The sequence below is a fragment of the Pleurodeles waltl genome, chromosome 10 (genome assembly GCF_031143425.1).
Source record: "Pleurodeles waltl isolate 20211129_DDA chromosome 10, aPleWal1.hap1.20221129, whole genome shotgun sequence".
NCBI classification, from domain to species: domain Eukaryota; kingdom Metazoa; phylum Chordata; class Amphibia; order Caudata; family Salamandridae; genus Pleurodeles; species Pleurodeles waltl.
Window position 1 is genome coordinate 138,852,344 of NC_090449.1, and position 27,417 is coordinate 138,879,760.

Sequence of the window (27,417 nt, forward strand, 5' to 3'; positions counted from 1 at the left end):
AAAAGTAAACCTGCGCCAAAAATCTGCTAACCTGTCCCATCATTGCTGGGTGTCATTAACATAAAATTATTTTTATCTTGCAGTGAAAATTATTTTGCAATGCACTAAGAATCAAGGACTTTGTGGAGTGTACTTATGTTCTGTGAAAAATAACTTTGCATATTTCTATCAAATAGGTTTTTGAAACCTGTACATTTGAAATATCCACACAAGATCACACTTGTTTACAATATGCACTTTTATTTTATCTGGTTTACTTCTCTTGTTTGCGAAAATAATGCTTCACGGCTTTTTCAGATTGCACGTACCACAGTTATTGGGAAATACAGTGTTTACAAGAACCGCAGTACCGTTTCTACATTTAGGACAAAAGCCTTTTAGGCTACACATACCAAGGAATGCCAAAAACACTTGTGCAAACACGAACATTGACTGCCAATGGGTACATCTGGTATCTTTTCTTAGGGATAAAAAGGCATTCTAAAACTAGGAACACTGGTATAATGAAGTAATTGTTATTTTAGAAACACATGGTTGTACAAAAGATTTATATGGAGCAGCTCTTTACACCAGTAGAGTACCATCATCTCTTTTTTCTAATGCCCTCCAATGTTTTTAATGTCGAATCTGGGTAAAAAGTACAAAGTATAAAAATATAAAGCCTCATCTGTGATTGCTTTGATGGTTATTTCTCCACAAATTATGGTGGTCCACTTAGAAGCATTTGCGGTGGACGATGGAAGGGCCAGACTCATCGTACTCCTGCTTGCTGATCCACATCTGCTGGAAGGTGGACAGGGAGGCCAGGATGGAGCCACCGATCCAGACAGAGTACTTACGTTCAGGTGGAGCAATGATCTGTGTAAGAAAGACAGAATAATTATACATATGTGTGTGTGTGTGTGTGTGTGTGTGTGTACCAACAATCTTTGCTACAGAGTGACGGAGACAGCATTTTCAGATAGTGTTCTATATCTTGAATAGCTACAGGTAGTTGCAAATATAAAGATGTACTCGGGTCTTCCATGAGACATCATCTGCTATCACAGGGGAGTACTTTTCCTACTAATGATAAACGTTTGCTATACTCATCCTTTAATCTTTTCCCCATCATCATTTATACTTAGAGGAGTTGCAATCTTAAAGCATTTGTTGCCAGCGCAAGCAGAGACTAAGCCTATATGTGATGTTCTGTGCAGAGCGCATGGATTTGGGAGGTGTGTCTAGACGCAAGAAGCAAAAAAACTAAAAATGTAGAATTGGGCAACTGGTTTATGGCTGCCCCTCAATGCATATTTTCAAACCTGAATTTGTAATTTCAGCAATATTATTTTTGCATGATAAATATATACATTTGCTAATTTGATTCATGTTGATAAATAGGATGGTGTGGGAGCTCTCAGATCATTTAGCACCTCTTAATAAATAGGTCCAGTGGAAAAACGGAGATACAATTCAAATAAGATGTATCTGGTCAATTCTACTGACAACACCAAGCAAAGTATGTATTCTGGGGAGATTCGTAAAAGTCAAAACAAATTCAGTGTTCACATTTTTGCACTAAAGGCACAGAAAGTAGAAACCACTCAGTCATAAGAAAACTTCTACATTTTGTAGGGAATTGGACCTGAAGTGTTACAGTTTCAGCCTCTTGTGAAATGTGCAATAAATGTTACATGCCCAGACCTGTAAACGCAGTTCATTTGCTGCACCACAAATGGTATGAAAACTGGCCTTCTGTTAGCAATGGGTTCCCAATTTTGAGTCACATTTTAAACATGTGTCCACATTCAGAGACATCAATTTAAGTGGGTTCAATGGGTGAAATTAACATTGAGACCCTAAATTTGGTTCACACGTGTTAGACCTCTGCTTAATAGAAGATATTCTTTTCTAGGCACCTCTTCCACTGAGAATGATGGTTGGATGGCGATTCAAAGTGTTTCACATGCAGAGATCTGTAGTGCTGGTACCAAGCCTTTCCCGTTCAAACCCAAATAACATAATACTTTTTTGTTGGGACCGTTTCATAATGATTACATTGGTGCTATTCGTCATGCTAATATTCAAATCAAATCAAATCAAATCATTAGCATTTGTAAAGCGCGCTACTCACCCGTGCGGGTCTCAAGGCGCTAGGGGGGAAAGGGGGGGTTATCGCTGCTCGAACAGCCAAGTCTTTAGGAGTCTCCGGAAAGCGGAGTGGTCCTGGGTGGTCCTGAGGCTGGTGGGGAGGGAGTTCCAGGTCTTGGCCGCCAGGAAGGAGAAAGATCTCCCACCCGCCGTGGAGCGGCGGGTGCGAGGGACGGCAGCAAGTGCGAGGCCAGCGGAGCGGAGGGGGCGGGTGGGGACGTAGAAGCTGAGGCGTCTGTTGAGGTATTCCGGTCCCTTGTTGTGGAGGGCTTTGTGTGCGTGGGTGAGAAGACGGAAGGTGATCCTTTTGCTGACTGGGAGCCAATGCAGGTGTCTCAGGTGTGCGGAGATGTGGCTGTTGCGGGGTACGTCGAGGATGAGGCGGGCCGAGGCGTTTTGGATGCGTTGCAGGCGGTTTTGGAGTTTGGCGGTGGTCCCGGCGTAGAGGGTGTTGCCGTAGTCCAGGCGACTCGTGACAAGGGCGTGGGTCACGGTTTTTCTGGTGTCGGCGGGGATCCAGCGGAAGATCTTGCGGAGCATGCGGAGAGTGAGGAAGCAGGCGGAGGACACGGCGTTGACTTGCTTGGTCATGGTGAGAAGAGGGTCCAAGATGAAGCCGAGGTTGCGGGCGTGGTCTGCGGGGGTCGGTGCGGTGCCGAGGGCCGTGGGCCACCAGGAGTCGTCCCAGGCGGACGGGGTGTTGCCGAGGATGAGGACTTCCGTTTTTTCAGAGTTCAGCTTTAGGCGGCTGAGCCTCATCCAATCTGCGACGTCCTTCATACCCTCTTGTAGGTTGGTCTTGGCGCTGGCGGGGTCCTTGGTGAGGGAGAGTACAAGTTGGGTGTCGTCGGCGTAGGAGGTGATGATGATGTCGTGCTTGCGTACGATGTCGGCGAGGGGGCTCATGTAGACATTGAAGAGTGTCGGGCTGAGCGATGAGCCTTGAGGTACGCCGCAGATGATCTTGGTGGGTTCTGAGCGAAACGGAGGGAGGTAAACTCTTTGGGAGCGGTTAGCGAGGAAGGAGGCGATCCAGTCCAGGGCCTGGCCTTGGATCCCGGTGGAGCGTAGGCGGGTGATTAGGGTGCGGTGACAGACGGTGTCAAAGGCAGCCGAGAGGTCGAGGAGAATGAGGGCGACTGTTTCACCGTTGTCCATCAGGGTTCTGATGTCGTCTGTGACTGAGATGAGGGCGGTTTCCGTGCTGTGGTTGGTTCGGAATCCGGTTTGTGAAGGGTCGAGCAGGTTGTTGTCTTCCAGGAAGGTGGTCAGCTGTTTGTTGACGGTCTTTTCTATTACCTTGGCTGGGAAAGGTAGAAGAGAGATGGGGCGGAATATTAAATTGAGGGACCATGTATTATGCTTGTTTGTCAATCAAATATTGGTATTTGTCCACTAGTTTTGTCCATGATTCAAGGACAGGATTGATAGAGTGGTAATGGTCCCATTACTGACTGGTAATTCCTGCACCACCCAGTCCTCCTCTTTCTACACTTCCCCACTATAGTCCTGCCTGACTCTCGCTTGTATAGCATCCTTTAATTTACTTAGGTTGCTTAAGCTTTTGGGACCGTCCTGGGAGTGAAGGGCTCTCTGTATGTGTTCACAATCACTGCATGATAGTTACCTATCCAGTACACGAGCTGCTAAACATTTTGTTTAAGCACATACGATGCTGGCCTACCTTATTTGTTAATTATGCCAGGTGCATGTTTGAATCAAGCATCTTATATCATTCATTTTCCAATGGTAAACGAAACTGAAGTCAGTGTAAATGAGGTCTCTGTAAGATCTGGGGGATTGGGAATGTGATGCGGAAAATGCCTACCTTGCAATTGAGGAAAATGTGAAGCATCCTAGTTAGATGCATGGTGAGTATTATCAGCAGTATTTTGAGCACCCAGAAATTGGGCATGTCAGACAGAAGCACTTTTAATGGCATTCTGGCCCTACACGGTCCAAGTGGAGTGAGAAGCTAGTTTTATGGTGTTGATGGCAAGTGGTCTATGGACAGTGTTTCATCCTATAGACAAATGTCATAAATAATGATTGGTGGGAAATCAGAATCCGTGAGCATCTTGGACTTCCAGTTATGATACCTTTTAATGCCCGTGTAGCAGGTTGAAAGATCATGATAATTTATTTGGGCTTCTGAAGTGGTCTGTCTCATTACCAATTGTATTTCATTCATAAGACACCTCAATTCATCAGCATCCAGACGGCAGAGACATACATCTGTGTCATAGGTGCCCGGATCCCACTCAGCTGATCTGAAACCTGAGTGAATGCACACTTCTTTACACTTAACTCCACAGAATTTATTTGAGGCTTTATACTTCCAATAAAAAAACTTTGTCTGCCTCAGTAGATGAGAATTAGTTTCAAATGTGAGACAGTGAGTTTTGTCTGGTGCAGCTTTTGAAACCTGATTAATTTATTGTGCTTGCTCTTCTAAAATTGTTTTACTCCACTTGGCACTGAATGTACTTTTTCTAATCAGCTTTCATTGATTTTAAGGAAATTGTTCATTCCTTTGTTCTGTCCTATCTGATTTATGAATAATCCAAATTGTTGAAAGCTATTGAGAGCACTGCTTCCTCTTCTTGCTGTCAAAAACAGGGACCTATTATAGGGGGCTTAGATTTTATCAGAGCATCGCATTTTAAGGGGAATTACAATGACTGCATTTACAGCAAGAATTTTAAAATCAAAGACCGCTGTGTAAAATGCAATACATATGCCATCACTTTCAACATCTTCCCATAGAATCATACGTTTTATGGACTTCTCTTCAATATTGAGCTAGGAACATGGGCATGTTTTTAATTTGATAGGTGAGATTACACAATATTCAGTGGGCTTCCAAGTTAGGGTTTGATTTCCTGAGGGAATCAATGGCCATTTGGTTGCACAAGTTCATAGAATATTTGATGAGTTAGGGCCTGATTTAGAGTTTGGCAGATGGGTTTACTCTGTCACAAATGTGACATATATCCCATCTGCCATATTATGACCCCATTGTATCCTATGGGAATTGTGATACGTGGAGGGTATATCCATCACAATTGTAACAGAGTAACCCGTCTACTAACCTCTAAATTAGGCTGTTAAGTATACTGCGGTGATTTTGAATCAGTGCTTATTGAATTGCCTGAAAATTGTAGTGTTTTCCTCTGTGTATGATGTTAGGTATTCTTCTAATCTGTTTTCATTTGTCAAGAACTCGGAGAACCTTGATGGTGGAGATTCACATTAAGCAAAAACTGTTTATCAATTCAATCTTACATGCCTTTAGCTCTCCTTCTACGGCTCATAGGTTTAGGGGACTGCAGTTTGATAGTCCATATTCGTATTAGTAATCGGAGTGTCTGAGATAAGCATGACTTCAAGCCGAAAGTTACCTGCACAGTATATTAGCCTCAAATCCTGTTCATTACAGTGGTTCCAATTTTTCAGCATGAGGTACTGTCACTGGAAATTACCTTAATCTTCATTGTTGACGGGGAAAGGCTTGTGATTTCCATCTGCATTCTGTCAGCCATGCCCGGGTACATGGTGGTACCTCCTGATAGCACAATGTTAGCAAACAGGTCCTTACGAATATCAAGATCACATTTCTTGATGGATATGAAAGTAGTCTCATGGATTCCACTCACTTCCATTCCTGCCAGGAATGAATGGACAGGTCAGCAAAGGACATAGTGCACCACAACAGAAAACAATTAACTGTCACCGTTAAATTACTTTTCAGCATGAAATAATAACTGGAATTCTGGCACCACATTTAATAGCATATTATGTACAAATCAATGTCATTTGAATATAATTTACTCCATCTTTTTCATGAGTGCCAATTCTTCCCTAAAGAAAACAATAACCATTCTCACTCTCAAGAACATGATATTCCCTCACCAACATATATTAGATATTGAGTTTTAAAGTTTTCAACAGTGTTATAGCATATTTTATAACTAGGCTTTATCCATGCAATTTCAGACCTATATCACACAGAGACCCTTTAGATGTGTTAATAATCATTTTAAGATCGCAAATACCAGCTCAAGATGCGATATCTTCCAAGATGGGATATAGTAGGATTTTTTCTTTTTAAGAAAAAGAGTAGAGTATCATCTGCATAAGCTGTAATTGGAGTGCCTTGGCTCTATCCCTTCTAGACTCAATTAATCCCGGCAACATGGGTACTCAGTGCTTACTTTGAGCCAGTGGTTGCCGGTGGGGGACACCAGCACTTATTTTTGGAGACCAGCACTTATTTCTCCACATCAGACATTTATCGAGACCAACAGAAGGGAAAACAAACATAACAAAAAGATGGAGGAAGAAAAATACAGAAAGTCCATCACCAAGGGAGAAAGCAGACACCTGTCAGAGTGAGGTCACTGGGCAGGGAGTGGCTTGCAGGGAATTAAAGAGGCCTGCGGTAAAATCAGGACTGCACATTTTTGCTACTCACTCTCTGACATTTTATAGCACAAGCCATGGGTGTCCAAGCAGTGCTTGGGGCATCAGCATGTATTATTTTATTTAAAAAAGCACTGGGGGTACTCCCTTATTAGGTGGGTAGGGTTTTTAATCACAACCAAAAAAAAAAAAAAAGAACAGATCCTTTTTATTAGGTGCTGTGAACTGTGTATGTGAAAGGTGCAGACTGAACCACATCTCTGTGCTAGGCGAGGTGAGATTGTGTTATGTAAGGTGCAGGGATTTGTCATTTTGCTTGGTGGAACGTTACTTAAAATATCACTTAAAGTAGGATGAGCAGAGCCGTGGGGATGTGAAAGGGAAATCCCACCTTTTAGAATGTAAGACTGGTTCCTTGCCGGGTGCCTTGTAGAACGTAGTCCCAAAGGCATTTTTGAACTTGACACCCTACAACCCAATCCCCCACCGTTCATCATCAGCCATATGTAATGTGGGAATGAGATCGGGGAGGTTTGAAACATCAGTGCCCATCGTGTGATGTCTGCATCGCCAAGGGTTACAATAGCTGCAACTATTCCCACATCCTTTACTCTGAGGAAGTGGGAAGCAGAGAGACAGTGCGGCAGGCAGTGTGCAGCAAACACCAGGAAGAAGGTAGAGAAAGGGTCACAAAGGAAATTTAGGATAGAGGCATTAGACAGGACTTCAGACAAAGGATCGGATCACTAGACAAAAAGTTAGTGCAACTGGTAGGCAAAGGTTATAAAAGACAGGAAGTTAGGGGTTTGCAGGGACATATTGGAAAAGGTAGCCTTTGTAGTAGTGTAGACAAAATGTAAATGGGAAACTTTAGATAATGTATAATTAAGGCAGAATGGCTAGCTGGAAAAGGTAGGTAGAGGCAAGAAGGAAAGGCTGTAGCAGGCTCATCTTTAGCGGTTGGTGCTTAAGTAGGCAATCAGTCGGCTAGAAAGAGGTTTCCCAGAAAAAGTCTGAAGACACAAACATGTGAGGGAAGTACGGTGAGCAGACTGAGGATCGTATGCAGGACAACAGGCCGGGGCTGAACCATGTATCATGTTCTTGTCTCGCTTGTTGATGGTGAGCACTTGCAATTTGATGAACATATTGTGTGTTGGAGTCTGGTGCTAGAGCTGTGAACCCCCAGTTGGACAGGGAGGTGTATCAGCCATGGGCACTGTGTGTCCACAGCATCTGCCTCCGCTGTTCAGCCATCCTCATTTCCCACCATTCCTCTGATAACGCCCCTCATTCCTTCTGTCATAATGGAGCCTATCTTTTTGCACTGTGACCACCACACTCTCCCTAGCATGTAGACAAATCTACCGAAAAAAATGTTCAAGAATCCTGCACGATGATGCTGATATTCACTATTTAAGAATATTAATGATGATCCCACAATGCAGAGCAAAAGTTCCATGATGAATCTTGCAGCCACATTATCAAATAATACCAAGAACATTGATATTGACTCACCCAGGAAGGATGGCTGGAAAAGCGCCTCTGGGCCCCTGAACCGTTCATTGCCAATAGTGATCACCTGACCATCTGGTAGCTCATAACTTTTCTCTAGTGAGGATGAGGAGGCAGCAGTCATCATTTCCTGATCAAAGTCCAAAGCAACATAACAGAGCTTCTCTTTAATGTCACGCACAATTTCCCTTTCAGCTGTGGTAACAAAGGAGTAGCTCCTCTCTGTCAAGATCTTTATGAGGTAGTCCGTCAGGTCACGACCAGCCAAGTCAAGACGCAGGATGGCATGAGGCAGGGCGTAACCTTCATAGATGGGCACTGTGTGGGTGACACCATCACCAGAATCCATCACAATACCAGTGGTACGACCAGAGGCATACAACGACAGCACAGCCTGGATGCTAATATACATAGCTGGTGTGTTGAAGGTCTCAAACATGATCTGAGAAAGAAAAGTAGTACAATGCAATTGGAGAAAAAGAATGGTGCAAATGTTACTTGACAGATAATGGTTGTGTTAACCATCAGAAAACCCTGTTATTTCATTAACTATTTGAACTAGTACTAACACTGTTTTTAGCATTTCTAGAAACATCATACATATAAATGCAAATCTTTTGGCCACTAGAGAGGAAATAAAATGCAGTCCTAATGCAGTCAATCACAGGTGGTAAACTTATTGTGGATGGGAGGTCGTAATATCCCAGGGAGCAACATCTTAATTATTATGAGAAAGTTATTTGCACAGTACCCCAGAATTTCAAAGATGATGAATATGTCATGGGAATAAACGTGCCACAAAACCCTTCATTTACACAGTTTTTTTTATGATTTCCCAAAAATATTTTCTACCTCAGTCTGAAACTAATACTGTAAAAACCTGTTACAATATGGTAAACGTAAATAAGAGAGATGTAGCAGTAAGGTTATCCTCTTTCCACATGTTGGAGTGCGCTTTGGTTTTTAGTACAAATCTGAACTTTGAATTTTCATGTTTGGAAATAATGATGGCATCATATGCTTTGTTTTTTTATTTATGTTCCATAATCCTCAATGCGCTTGACATAGACTTTGGTGGACAGAGTACTTCACTACAGACCTGGTGGAGTATCATTCCACCACCTATACCATTAGAGGCTGTCGGGGTAAGGACATGGGAGCTCCTGCCCTATTAAGTGCGAAAAGTGATCCACTTTTTTTTGTTGGTCACTGCCTGGAAAAAGTTGATGGTCTGGAAAATAAAACAATGGAAAATGACACGCACAGTCTGTAAGAACCTCTTAAGGTGTAGGGGTAATTAGTGTTTTGTTTTTCAGTAATAAATTCCTGTTTCTGAGTTTGTTTTTGAAACAGAAATAAGTTTGCTTCGTAGCCATTTGAAATACGACCACTGTGCATCAAACTTGCAATGCTTTTAGAGAAATCACCATAGCGGTGGTTCCTCTGAAGGCCCAGAGATCAGCACTGTGCTGGCAGTGATCTCTAGATATGGCAGGCAGTAGTCCACCAACCTGGCGGACAGCGGGCTGCCACCAAACACTAAATCAGGCGCATTACTTTTGACAGATTTGACAGGGTACATCTCGAGAATTACAGTTTCTCGGATATCATGGATTAACTCCATTTTGGAATATTCTGGGGGTTTACGCTAACATTATCAGAGTATTTAAGAAATGGTAGGATGCCGGGATGACTATAATAGAAATCTTTATGTATTTTATGAACTGTAAAACTTTCTCTTAGTTTTAGATGGTGTATTTTGATTTTTTGTAATTTTTGATCAATGACTGCAATTTTGCTACCTTCCTGAATTGTTTGTTGTTTATAACAATGGTTAAGAAGGAGGTTTCCTGAGGATATGCAGTTGTAAATATATCTGTTGGCAAAATGGTTCCTAATATAGGCTCTTGTTGGAAAGAAAACATTTAAACTGAATTCATGATGCAAATCTAAAGCTTCTGAAGTTTTGAGTCAGTTATGTTTATATGAGTACCATTTCAAAAGATATGCAAAGGTTGAATAGTTTGGTTTGATTTTGGCTTTGCCATCCTTCCGTGGACTCTGCCTGGAAAGTCTATGCAGTGTTCAAGGGCAGTTTCTTGACACAAGCGTTATCTCTTTTCGCTCATTGATCACCTTAGCTTTGGTTGCACAGAACTCAAAGAATGAAACCCCTCCACCTATTGGTGAGTGAGAGTAGTATCTCAAGCAGGTTTTCCTTAGTAATGGTGCTGTTTGTTTAATTTGGTGGAAAAAAAATTCAAAGTAAAGGTATGGAAGAATGTTAACACGTTGTTTTACTGGAATTAGGGACGGATTAAAACCTTGAACTCCGAGCATTACTGAAATTATTTTTATTGTTTTCTGCTTTCCCTAAGTGTCAAAGAGAGTACCTAATAAAATTAAAGATTGTATCCAGGCCATAAAATTCATAAGTCTGATTTGTTTCTATGCAGCGACTTACATATTCTTGGTGAAATGAAACTAAAACTGAATGATGTATCTGTTTTAGCAAAATAATCTAAACACCAGACAACAAAGCTGTTCCTTTTTTCCCAGTAAGCTTCTTATCGAGGAGCTGGATTTCTTGACTTCTCAAACCACAGATTTGATTTGATGAACTTAAGTGTGAACCAGTGATTCATTCAATGAAAGTAGATTTTCAAAGGGACATAGACAATGAAATGATAATATTATGAAAACTGAGTAAGAGAAATAAAATGTACAGAAGTAATAATTTTTTTTCGATGGTTACGATTTCTCGGGGTGTGGTTGTGGATTAACACACCTGTGTCATCCTTTCTCTGTTTAGTTTAGGGTTCATTGGTGCTTCTGTCAGCAGGACCGGGTGTTCCTCCGGGGCAACGCGGAGCTCATTGTAGAAGGTATGATGCCAAATCTTCTCCATATCATCCCAGTTACCCACAATACCATGTTCAATAGGATATCTCAAAGAAAGGATGCCCCTTTTGCTCTGGGCTTCATCACCAACGTAGCTGTCTTTCTGGCCCATACCAACCATCACGCCCTAAAAAGAGGAGAAGAGGCAATGGCATGAAAGCAACCATTTTATATGTATTCACAATTAATTTAAATATCTAAAGTTTATTAAAAATATAAATATGTATTTTGAGAAACCATTGAAAGACATCAAAATACATAACCATAAGCACAGGGTTTCTCTTCCGAAGGAAGATGGACATTCGAAACAAAGCTCAAGTTGTCAACTGTAATTATCTCAAGTTGGAACACAACTCTTGTTAATAGTCAAACATTGGGATTCTTCTGATCGCTTTCTCTCTCTCTCTCTCTCTCTCTCCACCAGTAGCTTTCTTTTTCTATCTATCTCTCTCTTGCTCTCTCTCTCTGTACCCTTCCCTGTACATAGTACATATTTAGGATAGATGTCTCAATATACTCCAGTTCCACAGGCATTGGCAAAAGTGCCAGAAGACAGCCAGTTGCCTGAAGACAGATTAAAATACAAAACCTTAGCTGGCAAATGACTATCTTCTATTTTTCCCCTTGATCCTACTGCACAGTTCCTTCACAGTCACTGTCAATGGAATCCAAGATATCCACTTAGTAAAATGAAATAATGCTTTCCATACCAACTCAGTTTGGAGGGACTGCTTGCCAGCGAGCTACATGCAGAATTACACTGTGAAGGAGTTTCATTTTTAACCGGCCCATTTGGCTACCGCACCGCATTCTTAAACCATTGCAGCATTAACAGCTTTTTAATAGCTGAACCCATATAGATGGCGTTCTAGCTCTTTCTAAACATACATTTTCACTTTACTGCAAGTTTTAGTAAATTGAAGTGATTTCCCTCATTACTGAATTCACTTGAATGGTTTTTTGTAGGGATTGGTAAGGATATGTCTTAAAGTGGCCTCCTTGACTGTCTGAAAAAAGTGAAATTGATAGAGCTCTGTCTTTAACTGTAGTAAGGACTTCTTACATTCGGACATGCCATTGAAACAGCAAGCCGAATTTTTAAGCCAAAGTGTTTCATATTCTGCTGTTCAGTGCTAAAACGAGTTATGGGGGATGTCCTTTTTCTACTAATGTCCTCACTTTTTGATGTGCTCGAAAAAGGTAATTTTTACCTTTCCTGTTTAACAACTATTGCCTTTGGTTTGTGATTACTATGTTTTCATTTTTTGTTGGCATTCGTTTTTGTCTGACTAACTTTTATTTAAAAATTTTAAAAAAAAATTGGATTATTTTTTGGTGCTATGGATTTTTATTATTCAGTTTAAACTGGCTCTCAAACAGTAGACATCAAAAATAGTGGATGTCAAGGACTAACCAGAGTGACACATTTATTACAGAGGCGGAATATTATCAACCTAACTCCTATTCCATGTAACATACATAACTAGAGAGAGTGACATTTATACCCAAGACAACACACACCTGTCACTTCTAGGCAAAGTTCAGACAAACGTCTAGTGCCCATAAGAGTACTCGGTATTCCACAATTAGAGAGAATTGGTACCAAAGACAGAGACCAAACTCAAAACGTAAGCCTTTAAAACCTATGTCCAAGAGTGACAGATAGCAGAAACGTAACTGCAAGTCATAAATGGACCGTTCACAAGCTGTTCATTGCCTCCTTACATACTTGTGGGATGGACACCTCCATCTCCGAGGTAGTCAATCCATGTCGATAACCAACATCCTCCCATCAGGTATGCATGGTGGAGTGACCTCCCTTCCCCTGTGAACCACCAGGGTTGATTAGTTTGTGAACTCTTATGACATTAATTTATGTTCTATACTTTGGGCCTGATTTAGATATTGGCTGGCGAGTTACTCTGTCACAACGGTGACGGATATCCTTTCCGCCAAAATATGAATCCCATAGGATATAATGGGATTTTTATTTCATTCGACAGGATCTCCACCACCTTTGTGATGGAGTAACTCGTCCATCAGTATCTTAATCTGGCTTAGTCTTTGCTATGCATCTTAACATCATAAAGTGCCTGCCCATCTGAAATAATAGATCTAGTCATTCCATACAAATCTATCAGCATAAGATAAAATGAAAAATCAGAATAATAACCTAAGCACAGAACACTTTGCTGAGGAACAAATTCTATAATAGTCTAATATGACAAAGGCAACCTATTTATGTAAGCATACGGGGACAAACTGCTATACAGGCTTACCACTCCCTCCTCCTCCAGCAAGGAATAGGTTCTGTTGACCACCACATTTCTGACTACAGGTTCGTCATAGTACCCATTGTAACTCACCACGCAACTTCACATTGAAAAGCCAAATCAGGCAACTATATGGAATCGAACCATAGTTTAAACCAGTCAAGACTGGTGGGATATGGATTTTTTCTGTGATGGCCATAACATTCATGCCTCTATGAAAGCACTTTAGGACTGTTTTTTGACCAGAGTTGCCGGGAGAACAGGACGCAGCTCCCGACCCGCCCACCACGCTGAAGCTGCCTTAAACGTGCGCCCCTTGCGGGACGCGGGATATTGACCAGAGTTTCCGGGGGAACAGGACGCAGCTCCCGTCCCGCCCACCACGCTGAAGCTGCCTTAAATGCGTGCCCCTCGCGGGACGCATGATATTGACCAGAGTTGCCGGGGGAACAGGACGCAGCTCCCGACCCGCCCACCACGCTGAAGCTGCCTTAAACGGGCCCGGCTACGCCCGTCTTTGACCGACTGAGGCTGGGCTGGGCCCCGTCTCTTTATTTCTGCACTCCGTGACCGAGTAAGTGCTCAAACTTTTTGTACATTTGGGAAGCTATTTAATTTTAGCTTCTATGGGGAAAAGGAAGGCTGTTGATTTGCCGGAGTCCCGGCTTGAATGCAAAAAACATAAAAAACGCCTCATGAAGCCAGCCAGTAAGTCTAAAGGCTGTGGCTACAAACCTTTTGAGGAGATAGACCATCTGTTTGAGGAGGTGGAGGCAATGTTAAATTCTACAGTGGGCATCAAGAAGGTCCCGTCACAACCTAGGAGGATCCAAGATTTTTTAAAGAAGAACAAGGGCAAAGACCCAGATCCCGATTCTTCACCCAATGGAGGAGGGGTCTTATTTAATGTGACCACCTCCCCCCCCCCTCCCCATTTAGTGGAGCAAAGGACGCAGTTAAGGATTGTACCTCTAAACAAAGTATATTCCAAAGAGAAGAGGAAGCACGTATGCTTATTGTTCCCATTCCGTAAAGTCCTGTGATTAATGTGATCCCAAACATTCCATGCAAAAACCGGTTTCAGCCATTAACTGAGGAGGTCGTTTCACCTAGGACGCATGTCTCTTCGATAGAAGCTTTAGACCCTAGGATCTTTAATCCTCCACCTATCCCAACTACCTACTCCCTATTGGCCCACCCTCCTTCCGAAATTAATACGTCTCTCATCTTGCAGAGAGTAGATGAAGTTAAGGGTATGGTGGAGCAATTGACCAACTTGTTCAAGAAAGATTAGCAAACCCGTCCGGATGCATATGTCGCTTAAGTGAGAAAAGGGGAAAAGGTGAACCCTCAATGACAGATTGGTTTTCGCAACCAAAGATGGCGCATGGAGTACAAGTTAATCCTCTTTCAAAGAAAAGGGTACATAGAGGCGATATGGGCGTGAAGCTGACTCTTTCTGTAGACAAATCTACACACGATCAGCTGGGCAACAAATGTATCCCTTCTGAGAGGGCCGCTATGACAAACTGCGTTGCCCCTACTGGTTGCCCTTTGCCTCCCCCAAACCTGCAGGGATTTGGAAGGTGTAAAGAATCTGATAACCCTAGACGTGCTGGGGGTTGTCCCTTTTCGAATTCTAGAGGGTCACTTGTATCCATTTCTGAACCCATTGGTCCTCTTTCTCCCCAGAGAGCCCCTATCGGCTCTAGTATGTTGGCAAAAAAACAAAGTTATAAGCACGGGTCCAACACTCTTTTTTTAACAATGTCCCCAGGTTGCCGCAAGGAGTTAAAGAGGACCACGAGTCCAGGATTAATAAAGCCATCCAATGGCTTCGGAATCAACGAGGCTGCCTATCGGTTATACGCCCGGACATTTCAAATGCCAAACGGCTGAGCCCCCCGGAGTTCAATCATGATATAATTTCTATTGCGTTCTACGATAAGACTCTGATTGATCATCTCATTGCATTTGAGATCCGTACTCGCCCACTCTGGGTCAAAAGAAAAAGGGGAGGCATCGATTTAGAGTTTGGAATGGTTGATGCACCACAGGCCACAGTAAATGTACAAATGTCCCATAACCCTACAAGTAATTCACGTGGGTATGTTGATCCCACCTTGTTTAAGCCTGTATGACTGCCCACATCTCAAGAAGCTCTTAGTGGGGGCAAACTAGAGGAGCTACCTTCCAGCTCTACCAATGAGTTAACTCCAGAGGATGCCCCACAGTCAACTAGAGTTATGCCTGTTGCTATTGGTGGATTATCAATATTGTCATGGACCTTAGCTGGTATTGGGAGGAAACTGGATGACATGGACTGGTGTTCATATGTAAATACCCAAGATATATGCCTCTTCTAAGAAACTTGGGCCGAGGACAGGATCACCATCGATGGGTTTCTTTCCTTCAATGTTCCCGCCCAACCATCTGAAAAAGGGTCATGTCGTGCAAAAGGGGGTTGTTAATTCTTTTGAACAAAAGACTACAATGTGACTATAAGATCCTACACTTTGACGGTGTTGATTTGATGGGGCTGCAAATATCATTCCATCAGAATTTTAATATAACCCTCATTAATGTCTATGCTCGAACTGTTTCACGCGGGGCAGAATCTCAGACCCTAATCCAGCTCCTCGAGTTCTTAGATACCATTCAAACTACATCTTATTTGATTATAGCTGGGGACGTAAACTGTACCTTTGAACCATTGGTGCTACTTAGTGGCCTAACTATGGAGGAGGATCAAATATGGGGGATTGTGCAATTGAATTCTGATCGCTTCTGTCTTTGTACTCGCGTAGCAGCCCAGTTGGCCTCACTTTGTTTGAAGCACGGTCTTAGGGCCTGTAATGCCCGCACGCCCTCTGACCCGGATATTGCACCTACCTTCAAACGAGGCATATGTACAAGTGTAATTGATTACTTCTTAGTCGATGTAAGACTGTGGCCTCAGCTTAGAGACATGAAAGTGGATCTTAGAAGTGAGAGTGACCATTATCCGCTGCTATTGTCTATTTCTGGGGATGTATTTTGTAGATCCGCTAACAACCTAGCTTCTATGGTCCCTACTCCTATTGTGAAGAATTCATCCATGAAGGTCAGATGGCCGATTTGTTGCATGCAATTTATTCATCCTTTTTAGATAATTTGCCACCCTATCATGATCATGACCCTAATGATATTCCTATTCTTCGTATTCATGAAAACATGGTTGTTAAACTTCAGGACATTTTTTATAGGAAGACTGGGGCAAGTCTACAAGGAGGGACCTCGATCAACAACACCTGGTTTGATGAATCATGCTTCAGGGCTAAGTCAGGGGTAAAAAATGCCATTATGAAAGGGTCCCCAGGGGAGATTCAGCAAGCCAGACGTATATATAAGGAGTCCATTTCAAGAGCTAAAAAAACTTGGGAGGACTCAATCTGGCAGGAGTTGTTGGATGCAACTGAATCCAACAACAATAGCTTATTCTGGGAACTCTTAGCTAAAAGAGAGAAAGGGGGAAGAACCAGCATAATGAACCACATCCAACCAGAAAGTTGAGTGGATCATTTTTCATCCCTCTATGACAAAATCGATACTCCTGAGGCTCCTATTAACCATGGCATGAGAGAAGACTCTGGCTCCCTGCAAGACACAGAACCCCCATCTGTCTTATTGGAAGGGGGTCTCCTAGATACTGAGGTCCCCATTAGTTTCTCCATAGAAGAAACCGCTGAGGCAATTTGTTCGTTAAAATCTGGCAAAGCTCCAGGACCTGATAAGATTCCAGGGGATCTTTATAGATCAGAACCCTCCATATGGGTCTGGTATATCAATGCACTTTCCATTAAAATTTCTGAAGGGAGGCAGATCCCTGCAACTTTGGAGGGTGCTGAGATTATTCCTATTTATAAAAGGGGTAACGTAAATTTACCAGTAAATTATAGGCCGATTAGTCTCATAGATAATTTGCAAAAGATTTTTGCCAAACAACTTCTTGGCAGACTAATGCAATGGGCCAAGGAACATAAGGTATTATCTCCCCTCCAGGCAGGTTTTCGACCCCGAATTAGTACAGTGGACCAGGTCTTCAGGCTGGCCGTGCTGTATTGGAAACACACTGTCCTCGCAAAACAGCCCCTTTATGTTGCTTTTGTTGATTTGAAATCAGCCTTCGACCTGGTTCCAAGGGAGAAGTTCTGGGTAGTCTTATACAGAATAGGGGTCCCTGGCAATTTAGTCTTCCTATTAAAGCGCCTGCATGAAGAAACTTATGCACAAGTTCATTGGGGCAACCTAGGCGAACTGACCGATAAAATCCCCATTAATAGGGGTGTTCGTCAGGAATGCGTTCTGGCACCGCTCTTGTTTTCTTTTTTTATCAACGAGGTGGTTCAGGTTATGATGGCATGCCAGAGCGATGCCCCCACTTTAGGGACCCAAAAAATCCCTATACTTCTCTTTGCAGACGATTCGCTCTTAATTTCAAAGACCCCCATGGGCTTGCAAATCCTTATTGACAGATTTAGTGCATTCTGTCGGGATTATGGATTAGAGCTAAATCCCAAGAAAACGAAGCTAATGGTCTTGCGTTCTGGGAAGCGGAAGAAGTGCACCATCAATTTAGACGGTGATCCCCTGGTTAAGGTCAGTTCTATAGATTACCTTGAAGTAAGGCTAAACGATAACTTACATTGGGAAGAACAGATCAATAAAAGCACTGGCCTCCTTCAGCACAATGCAGCATCCATTTTGCGTTTTTATAGGAGTACCATCACAAAAACGGTCTCCCCAGCTATTAAGATCTATGTAGCAAAGGCTCAGGGAGCTGCTGTGTATGGTGCGGAAGTATGGGGATTTTCTGATACCAACAGGCTAACCATCGGGGAGAACAGCTTCGCAAGGGCCCTTTGTGCTTGTCCCTCTAGTACCCCACTGATTCCCTTGTTTTTAGATTTGGGCATAAAACGGATAGCCGACCTGATAAATCTAAGACCTTTGCTGTATTGGATAAGGCTATGGACCGTCCCTGAACTAGACATCTACAAGGCCTCACTCCTAGACTTGTTAATATGTACCAATTCAGCTTCCATTCCATGGGTCAAGCATGTATCCATCTGGTTCAAGACATTGGGGTTGGGAGATTACTGGGAGAACCCTCACAAACTTGAGAAAATCCATCTCAAAGTACTGAAGCGTGTATATTGGTCTTATTTGAGGAACGATGTTATCAACCATAAAACATGCGGCCGTTTAACCAATTTATTTATTGACATCAAATGGTACCCAAAGTTTGAATCTTATCTAGATATTATACCAGACATCCTAGGCAAAAGCATATATGCTAGATTTCGATTTGGGACATTACCATTGAAGACCATGGAGCGCAAATGGGATACAAATGTAACCAATGATATTTGTCCTGTGTGTGGTAACACTTCTGAATCAGTGGAGCACTTTATGTTTTTTTGTCCTGCATATATAATTCCTAGGTCCAAGTGGATCCGTGATCCATGTCGGGAAATGGGAATAAGGGAATGTGCATTAGCACTGGGGATCTTAAAAAGTGATTCCACTAAAATGTTAATATATTCCGTTAGTAAATACTTAAACTGTCAGCATGGCGCATAAGGAACTTTTATATTAGCAAAAGATCTGATGGATGAGTCTTTCCTTTTTAGTTGGGTCAGTGGAGGCGGCCTTTTTACTTGGCATCATGATTTTAGGATAGATTTGTATTTTATACTCTTAGGTGGTGTTTTTATGTGGTATTATGATTCTAGGATGAAATTGTATTTTATATTTTATATTTTATATTCTACGATGATATTGATTATGTACTGCTTTGATGATCATTGATCGAATAAAGCTTTCGACTGACTGACTGTTTTTTGTAAATTATAACAAATGAAGCTAAAAATTGATACATAAATAATGAGAATGAATGAGGGTCAGTGTGTTTGCATGCTTTTTATGAAAATGTTTGATTGGTACCACAAATGCACTTTATTAGTATTTACCTGTTAAAGAACCTAAATCATACTTCTGTGATTTTAAATAGTTTATACTTGTAGCTCTTAACTGGAATATCAAGAAAGGAAAGTCAAAGAAAGCAGCTATCCTATACCAAGCAGTTCTTGTAAATTATGGGTCACTTACCTGGTGTCTTGGGCGTCCCACGATGGATGGAAAGACGGCACGTGGAGCATCATCTCCAGCAAAGCCGGCCTTGCACATACCAGATCCATTGTCGATAACCAGTGCAGCAATATCATCCTCCATGGTGAACTATGGAAAGAAGAGGCATGAATATTGTTAGTGTCACAAATACTTGAAATACAGGGGGAGCTGGAGAGTAGAATGCCATTAACTCATTTTCAACATATATATTACACCTTATGTCCCCTAATATACTACTTGTGAATTGTTTCTGCACTCTGTAGGAAGTGCAGGCAGAGCTGCACAAAGTTCGAAACAGAATTCTTCAAATATGTTCGATAATAAGAGAAAATATAATCCCTAGTGGTACGTTTATATTCATACCGAATCCAGATCAGAACTTTACTACCAAAGCTAAATTAAGTTTCTCTTTATCTCTGTTACCAGACCCAACTCACTAGAGCATCTTTGTATTGGAGGGGTGGGGGTCTTTCCCAAACACAGTTTTGAAAAGCTGGATAAAAATGGAACATTTCCAAATATACCTAAACTAAGGTGAATGCAATCCCCCATTTATTCCTCTTTTGTGTGACTGATTCTCTTTCTATCCTTTGGTTGAGTTTTCCATGTGTCACACCTCTTGCGAGCCTGGTTCCTCTTGTGTTGCTGTTCATCATCCAAATTCCCCAGTTTACCATCTGTGGCCGATGTTCCTCCCATTCATCCTCTTTGCATTGTTGAATGTTAATTCCATTCCATTCCATTTCCTCCCCTCCTTATGCCACTTATACTTTTTTGGGTTGCTTCTACCTCTTGCTCACCACACCCTCCCTCACAAGTTTCCCACATGAATAATCCTTATGTGACTGCGCCTTATCCTCCCTTGCATGATGATGATGATCCAATCTTCCATCCACCCTTCTGAAAGTGATCCTCCCTTCACCCCACCACACTTTGTTCCTGTAACTCCATAGCTACCCACTTTGGGTCGCAAATCGGCGTTCCCTGCGTGACATGAAGGAGATCCTCTACAAACTTTGTTGAGGGCTGACTTTTTGGCTAGTCACACCATATCATCCCAAAGAATTTCAACTTGTTTCTCATGTAAATGTTAGGTGTGGAATAGAAGCATAGGGAGTTGTGATGGTAAGGTAAATCACATTCATTACTCTGCCTTTATGTATTTTCCTAGGAATTGACTCGAATATATCAATTCTATTTCCCAGTATGTCCTTACTGTAGTGTCATCGCATTTCAATGGACCAAGTAGCTAGCTTCGCTCAAGAAACTGTGACTTACAACATATTCCCGCATAGACAATTTCATTAATGTTCTCTACCGCAAGTGTTGTATTGACTTGCTTGAAGGTGCAGGCCTCTTCTAACTGAAAAAGTAGATGACTGTTCATTCTATTATATGTGACTGCAGGAATCTCAGGAAAGACTTAACTGTGAGTGGTCTTCAGTTGCAAAACTGTTCCCTACTCTCATTCTTTTCAGAGAAGGAGCACGTTTTAATTTATGAATCGTTGTTACTCGTGAATAATTCAATGAGGTTGTTAGTCTCTGAGTTCTGGTAATTTCTTACTACGAGTCTCACTACTGGTTTACCTGGGATACCAATGTGGTAGTCCTACACCAGGGACAACTATATGATGGCGATATGAAGTTATGAGGCACCTGAATACCTTGGTACTCAAAATGTAACCATCACCAATGTGAAATTTACACTCACACTGGGACTTTCTTCCCCTTCACATTTCGCCAAGTGTTTTCTTGGTGATTTGTCTGAATGCGTACGGGAAGGAGATCAGCAACGTAGTGTTGCCAATAAACTTGTAATCCTGATTCTGCAGGTACCTTCTGTACATAGAACAAATCTAGGTTAATGGGACACTGGTAACGAGGGCAATGTGGAAAGAATTTTCTAATCAGCTTTCATAAAATCCAAGATCTCCTTTTGTAATAAGCCAAATATCTGGTGAAGAGAGATGTAGTGAAATTACTAAAACCACACAGTCAATGATTTTGCTTATTTTTGTTTTAAAAAATGTAAAGTTTTTGGGGACCAGCTCATGATTTCCTTTAGCCAAAATTTCATCTGCTTTTTCAACCTTTAGCTTTGGACTGTTGCTCCTCATCCTGTATTATTCATGAGGATCTTGAGATTGTTTTTTTGACCGATATATTGCAGATGTGTCCTTTGTTACTTTCTCTGTCTGTTTGGTTGACACCAGAAAAGAGCCTTAATCACCTTATATTAAAGGATTGTTTGGCCCCTGATCGAGCTTCTAATATAGCTTGGTGAAATTATGTTATAGTGTGTTTCACCAAATTGAGATGGCCTGACATTTTTAACAGTCCAGATTCCATAGTGGGTAGGGATGTTGCATGGACTAAGGCAGAATTTAACGTTTGCAAAGTAAAGGAGAGAGAATACATTGAAATGGTGAAACCTTCCATTAGAGCTTATGTACTGTTACAATCTACTTTTCCAATGGAGCCTTACCTAACCTTTGGTATGTCACACTATCATCGATTTCTTTTGATCCGATGTAGACTTAATGTATTCCACCACCAGTTGGCCATTCCATGTGGAAGCTTGTTTGACCCCGATTTTGTTCCATGTAGATGTGTACAGTGCTTAATTTGAGCCGATGGTTTCTGGTGCTCAGCACCAGCACTTAATTGTCAACACCGGCGCTCCTGATAGTCTGCCACATGGTAGCGCTGTCTGTCTAGTTTAGAAATGAGCACAATAGGTGTTTATTAATTAAACATACATTAACAACGACTAATGCCTGCTACCCAGGCCATTCTAATGGCTTTAGGGACAAAGAATAGTCTGAACTGTCACACTAGTAGGATTGTGATGGTCAGTCCTTCTGTTGTTATGACATTGGCAGTGCTGGAAGGGGCAAAGGGTAGTGCACCCTGCACTGGCCTCCTGACGAGGGCCTTGGTACTTTTTTTTTATTTTTAACAAATTAAGCTGTGGATGTAATCATGTTTCCACCGAGGACACATTGCACTTTATCATGCTTTGTCCCTTTTATAAAACAAACTTTGTAAGTCTTTAATTTTCCCCTTCCTTTCCAGCAAGCGTTTCAAACAATTTTGACCTGCTTTGTTTTATTTTCAGCTTTTGTCTGACGTGCACATCTGACTTGTTTTTTAGCAGGAGCAGTCTGACAAAAGAAACTTGTATTGTGTGCATGATTTATTTTATTTTTATTGTTGTCTTTTGTACTAATTGAATGAAGAGCATGAAGATGGTGAGTTATCAGGTATTTAAAAATAATACACATGTTAAAAATAAGGCAACCATTTTAAGACAGTTTGTGCATCAAGTATCTAAATAAGACAAATATTTTAAGGCAATTGGGGCTTTAGTATCTACCAGTGCTTAATTTGTAAATACAAAGGTGCTGGTGCACAAAGCCCTCCTCTTAAACACGACTGCTGCAATTAAATATGTGAACACGGAATACTGAGGCGGCGTAATCCTGAAGCCATCTCTGGGCTCTTCAATCCACATAAAGTCACTCCCTGCCCCTTCAGCTCACTCTTGCAGCTTTCTACTTTCGTCCTTTGAGATGCTTTTTCGTTTTTCCCTTCCTCCGTCTTTCCTGTATGTGTCGTTTGATCGTAGCAAATACTCGAGGCAGAGGAATAAGCCCCGGCCCTAAAAAATAAGTGCTGGTGCTCAGCACCGGAAACAACAAGCACAAATTAAGCACTGGTATCTACCAGTGCAGAGCCTTTACTTATTTTGTGAACTAATCACGATGGCTTGTTAATGCAATAAGCTGACTCACTGCATGAAGCTGTCAGGTGGGCCATGAGCACTTAAGCCGGCCAGCTAGTGCCACATTTTCACCATCAATCCTGGGTAATGTCAAAAGTTGAACCAAAGTAAGAAAATTTGTTTTTGAAATGAAGATCTTCACTTGGCCAAAAACAAATATTTTGAAAAACACTGCCTGTACCATTACATTAATGTACTATTGAAAATGAAAGTTTCCTAGGGAAATAGCTGATTTAGGGAAAGGTGTAGGGATGTTTTAAAGGCAAATTTCGTCACACATGTTTCTACCTCTGAACTACGAACTTTGATGGAAATGAACACTCCTCTCCAATTAAAATCCATAATACTAGTATCAAATTGCAACTCCCTGAATTGCACTGCTACCACATCTCCAAATAGTGATAACACTTGCATCTCATACCCTACATTTGTTGGCACAACTGTCTTGTAGATTAAGTACAATTAGATTGAAGATTGAAAACATAAGAGATTATAGTAAAAGGTAAGGGTTATGTACTCTAGTTTCCTTGGTAAGAGTGGTTGTCAAGAGACAGCAAAAAATCTAGGAGAGAGGACTATATACTTGGTCAGGCAGTCAATTATCAATTTAAATCCTCGCACATTCTGCTGTGTAAGATTATATCCTAGTGTTACCTGGTGACTCTGATCTGTGTTTAGAAATGTCGTTTTTTCCCACATTTCTGGTACGCTTTATGAAACCAAGGAGCCATTCTTCAAAAGTAATTGAGTGTGCATACTCTTTTATTGGCATTTGAAAATACAGTTTGTTTGTCACTTAAAGCAATCACTTGACAGAAAATAAAAAAATGTATCTAATTTTGCTAGAAAAAACTCAACCCTTTAAACTTCTATGTAAGAAGGTGTCTAGCAGTTGCTGTTGGTGGTAGAAGATGACTGGTTCAATAAATATATTCTCCTCCAATGTAGAGAATAAAATCGAAAGCACGCTGTCTAACAGAATTTAAAAGTTCAACAGATGTGAGGGTCTAAGATTCATCCATCACTGCCCACTTCAGAAGCCTCAGGTTTCTTGAACGCCTTGCACTCTTTAATCGCTGAAAGTGCATTATGAGTGAAGCCCTCTTTCAAAAATCTGTGTGACTTAATCATTCCCCAATTTGCTATCGGTATTCTCAATTCTCTTTTCATCATCTTTCACTTTTCCTTCCATCTGTTCCCTCCAAGCCTCAAAGGGCCACCTTACTTCTGACCAACTTGTCCAAATTACCAACCATCTTCCCTGTGGAGGTTAGGAGGACCCTTTCTCCTCTCAACAGGTCTTTCGTCTTAATTTCTTCCTTAGATGGGGTTAATAAATTTGATGAAGACCACTTTTTTACTTACACTTGCATGGCCACAGACCTCGGTTAAACAAATATTCAAAAATAAAGGACCCATATGCAAAATTGCAATTCCACACATCCATAAAAACTTGAACAATGGCAACTGGAAGTTTAAGTCATGGGAGCAGGACAACATAGAATTACTATGATGTGTGATAAGAAATTATGTTGAGTTTAGTAAAGAGGGTGTGGAATTGTAGTTTGTATGTTTCTGGGGGGGTCACTGGTGTGTGGCGCCATCCCTGATTGGGTGACGGTGTGTTTGCTAGTCAGGCGTAAAGGGAAAGCCTGAGAGGTTGGTTGTTTTATACATGGTTCCTAGTCAAATAACTGGAAGGCCTCAGATGACTGGGTGAGTAACAAAGGTATTTCCATCTAAAAAAATACCAGTGGTCACCATCTTGCTGTGAATGTGCCCTGGCTGGGATGAGCTGTGTGTTAGCATCTCCACTGGTAGGAAGTGCCATGAGTTATTGAACCAGAGAGCTATTGGAGCTGGGTCCTTCTTTTTGTGGAACAGGTCTATGATTAATCTCTCCACCCTAATATTTTTAGGATCAGAGCCCAGTTATGTTAGACCATGCCCTCCAGTAGGTCTAGCCTGATGCCCTTGATGGCAAGCCATTAGCCTGCCCCAATAGGAATGCCTGTGACCCCTTTGATGAGGCGCAGGACATGGATGACCACCTAAGACAATTGCATGTGAATAGGAGTTTCTCTATCCTTGCAATATTGCCAGTATTCTTTTGCAGTTAAGTGAACAAAGCTGTGGAGATGCACAGGTGTCCTGTGCTACTGGCACATCATCTTGTAAGCCGATGCCCTGTGTGAGGCGCACCAGAAGGCCTTAGGAACATCAACCCATAGGGCGACCCACGTTTCATCTGTGATCAGATCACAAGCCTCTTTTTAATTTCTGCTGATAGCGCAACCTCGATGAGCTGAAGTGTTCTGCAGGTGCTAGAGATTCAACCCATAGATTATGCCTAGTTGTAGATCAGCTTTTGAAATAGGGACCGTGTAGGGTGGCAGTCTGTGAATTGGAAGGATGTAGGACCTGGTGTTGCAGTTGACATTATTGGATCTGATTAGTTTCGGAGATGTGTTGCATTGTTCAGAATATCTGATCTGACCCTGAATAAAGAATTCTGTTGACATCCTACATTCCCCTTTTCCCAGTGGGAGAAGGCTTTACCTCAATGGCCAGAGTGAATGTTGGGTTATGTGGGATAAATGCAATGAGACTGAATGTGATTACTCCCCTTTTACTACAGTGTGGCCCCATCTCTCCATAAGTGTTCTTACTGGGATAGCCAGGTAAATGTTGTGTGGTCCATGTGCCCCTCCAAGCCACAACAAAGCCCACACTGGGCAGCCCACCACTACCCAATCCATGAAGAGTGACTTTATCTCCTTTTCTCTGAGAAGATCTGGACATGTACTCCTCATAGTATATACGCAGATCTGGTATTGCCCCCCCCCCAAGGCACAATCAGGATGAAGCCTTGCAGCTGCTCCTGCAGGACTGTTAATCCAGCAGCAGAAATGCTTATTGGAATAGTTTTCAAAGGTTGGATATTCCAGGCAGAATGATCATTTTAGTGATATTTATGCATCTGAATGATGAGATTTAGAGGGGAGAGCCACTTATTAAGATCATTGTATATTTGTTTTTTTAAGGGCCAGCCAATTGGTCCACCTTCATCTCTCTAGTCTGGTAAATTCAGACCCAGATATCCAATTTAGTGATCTGCCGACTTGAATGAAGAAAACCATTCCAGGTCATAGGTCTCTGCTGGGGATGATCTATTTTTGTTTGTTGAGTCTGTACCAAGAAACCATCTTAAATCAGTCTTGCTCCTCAACAACTGAAGGTTGGAAGCTCCTTGGATCGACCAAAGAGAGCAAGACATGGTCGGCAAAGAGGCATACAGTGTGCTTCTCACCCCTGAGGGTATACCTCTTATATTGTTACGTGACCTAATTTTTCTCACTAGTGGTTCCTGCAGAAGGTCAAATAAGGGGCGGGCTGATTAGACACACATTTTTGGTATCCCTGTGGAGGGGGGAAGGTGGAAATCACTGCCTGCTTTTTCTAATAGAGGCCATTATTGAATCACCCCACAAGGATGCAATTTTTCATCCTTGGCACTCAATTTGTCTAGGACAGCTTCCAGGAAGCTCCTTCTAACCCAAAGAGATGCCTTCTAGGCAGCAGAGAATAGCAGTAAAGCAGGGTGATTTCTTTCTGCCAGTCTTTGCTATCAGGTGGGCTAAGCACCTATTATTGTCACTACCATGTCTCTGTTCAATAAATTTGACTTGGCCAGGGTCTATTAGGTAGGTTACAAGAGTCTCAAGTCTGTCAGAATGTGAGTGAGGACTTTTGCCTTAATGCTTAATAGAGCTATGGGCCTTCATGAGGCACAGGTGTTTGGGTCCTTCCTGTGTTTATGTATTAATGTGGTATTCACCGCACACATATATGACTTTGGTGAGAAAAGCGGCCGACCGCCGTGGTGGCGGACGCCAAAAGATCTCCAGCATGGCAGTCCTCAGTCCACCATATTACGACTGCTTGTGGATTTCCACCATTTTTCAGGCAGAAAACTGCCAGCGTGGCAGAGTTGCGTTGGCAGGGCGCTAGTGGCAGTGCAAGCGCCGCGACCCGTTCCCTCCTGGGCGACCACCTCGACGACCAGATAATGTGACCGTCCGAAAGGGGAGTGGGGGGTGTTGTGTGTATGCGTGTGTGCATGTGAGTGTGTGTATGGATTTGGGGGCAGTGGGGGTGTTATGTGTGTTCGTACGAGAGTGTAAGGGTGTTGTGAGTGAGTGTCAGGGTGTGCATG

General features: G+C 42.1%; 1 protein-coding gene across 1 annotated transcript in view; it reads right to left on the bottom strand.

Moving 5' to 3' along the window:
- Positions 1–220: 220 nt before the first annotated feature.
- LOC138261234 (actin, cytoplasmic 1-like) overlaps positions 221–27,417 on the bottom strand; it is a 33,643-nt gene continuing 6,446 nt past the window's right edge. The window contains exons 2-6 of the mRNA XM_069209998.1: positions 19,395–19,523; positions 10,859–11,098; positions 8,074–8,512; positions 5,616–5,797; positions 221–858 (exon numbers count right to left, since the gene is read on the bottom strand). Coding sequence (XP_069066099.1) covers positions 715–858; positions 5,616–5,797; positions 8,074–8,512; positions 10,859–11,098; positions 19,395–19,517 — 1,128 coding nt within the window. The 5' untranslated portion in view covers positions 19,518–19,523 and the 3' untranslated portion in view covers positions 221–714. The remainder of the gene's footprint in view (positions 859–5,615; positions 5,798–8,073; positions 8,513–10,858; positions 11,099–19,394; positions 19,524–27,417) is intronic.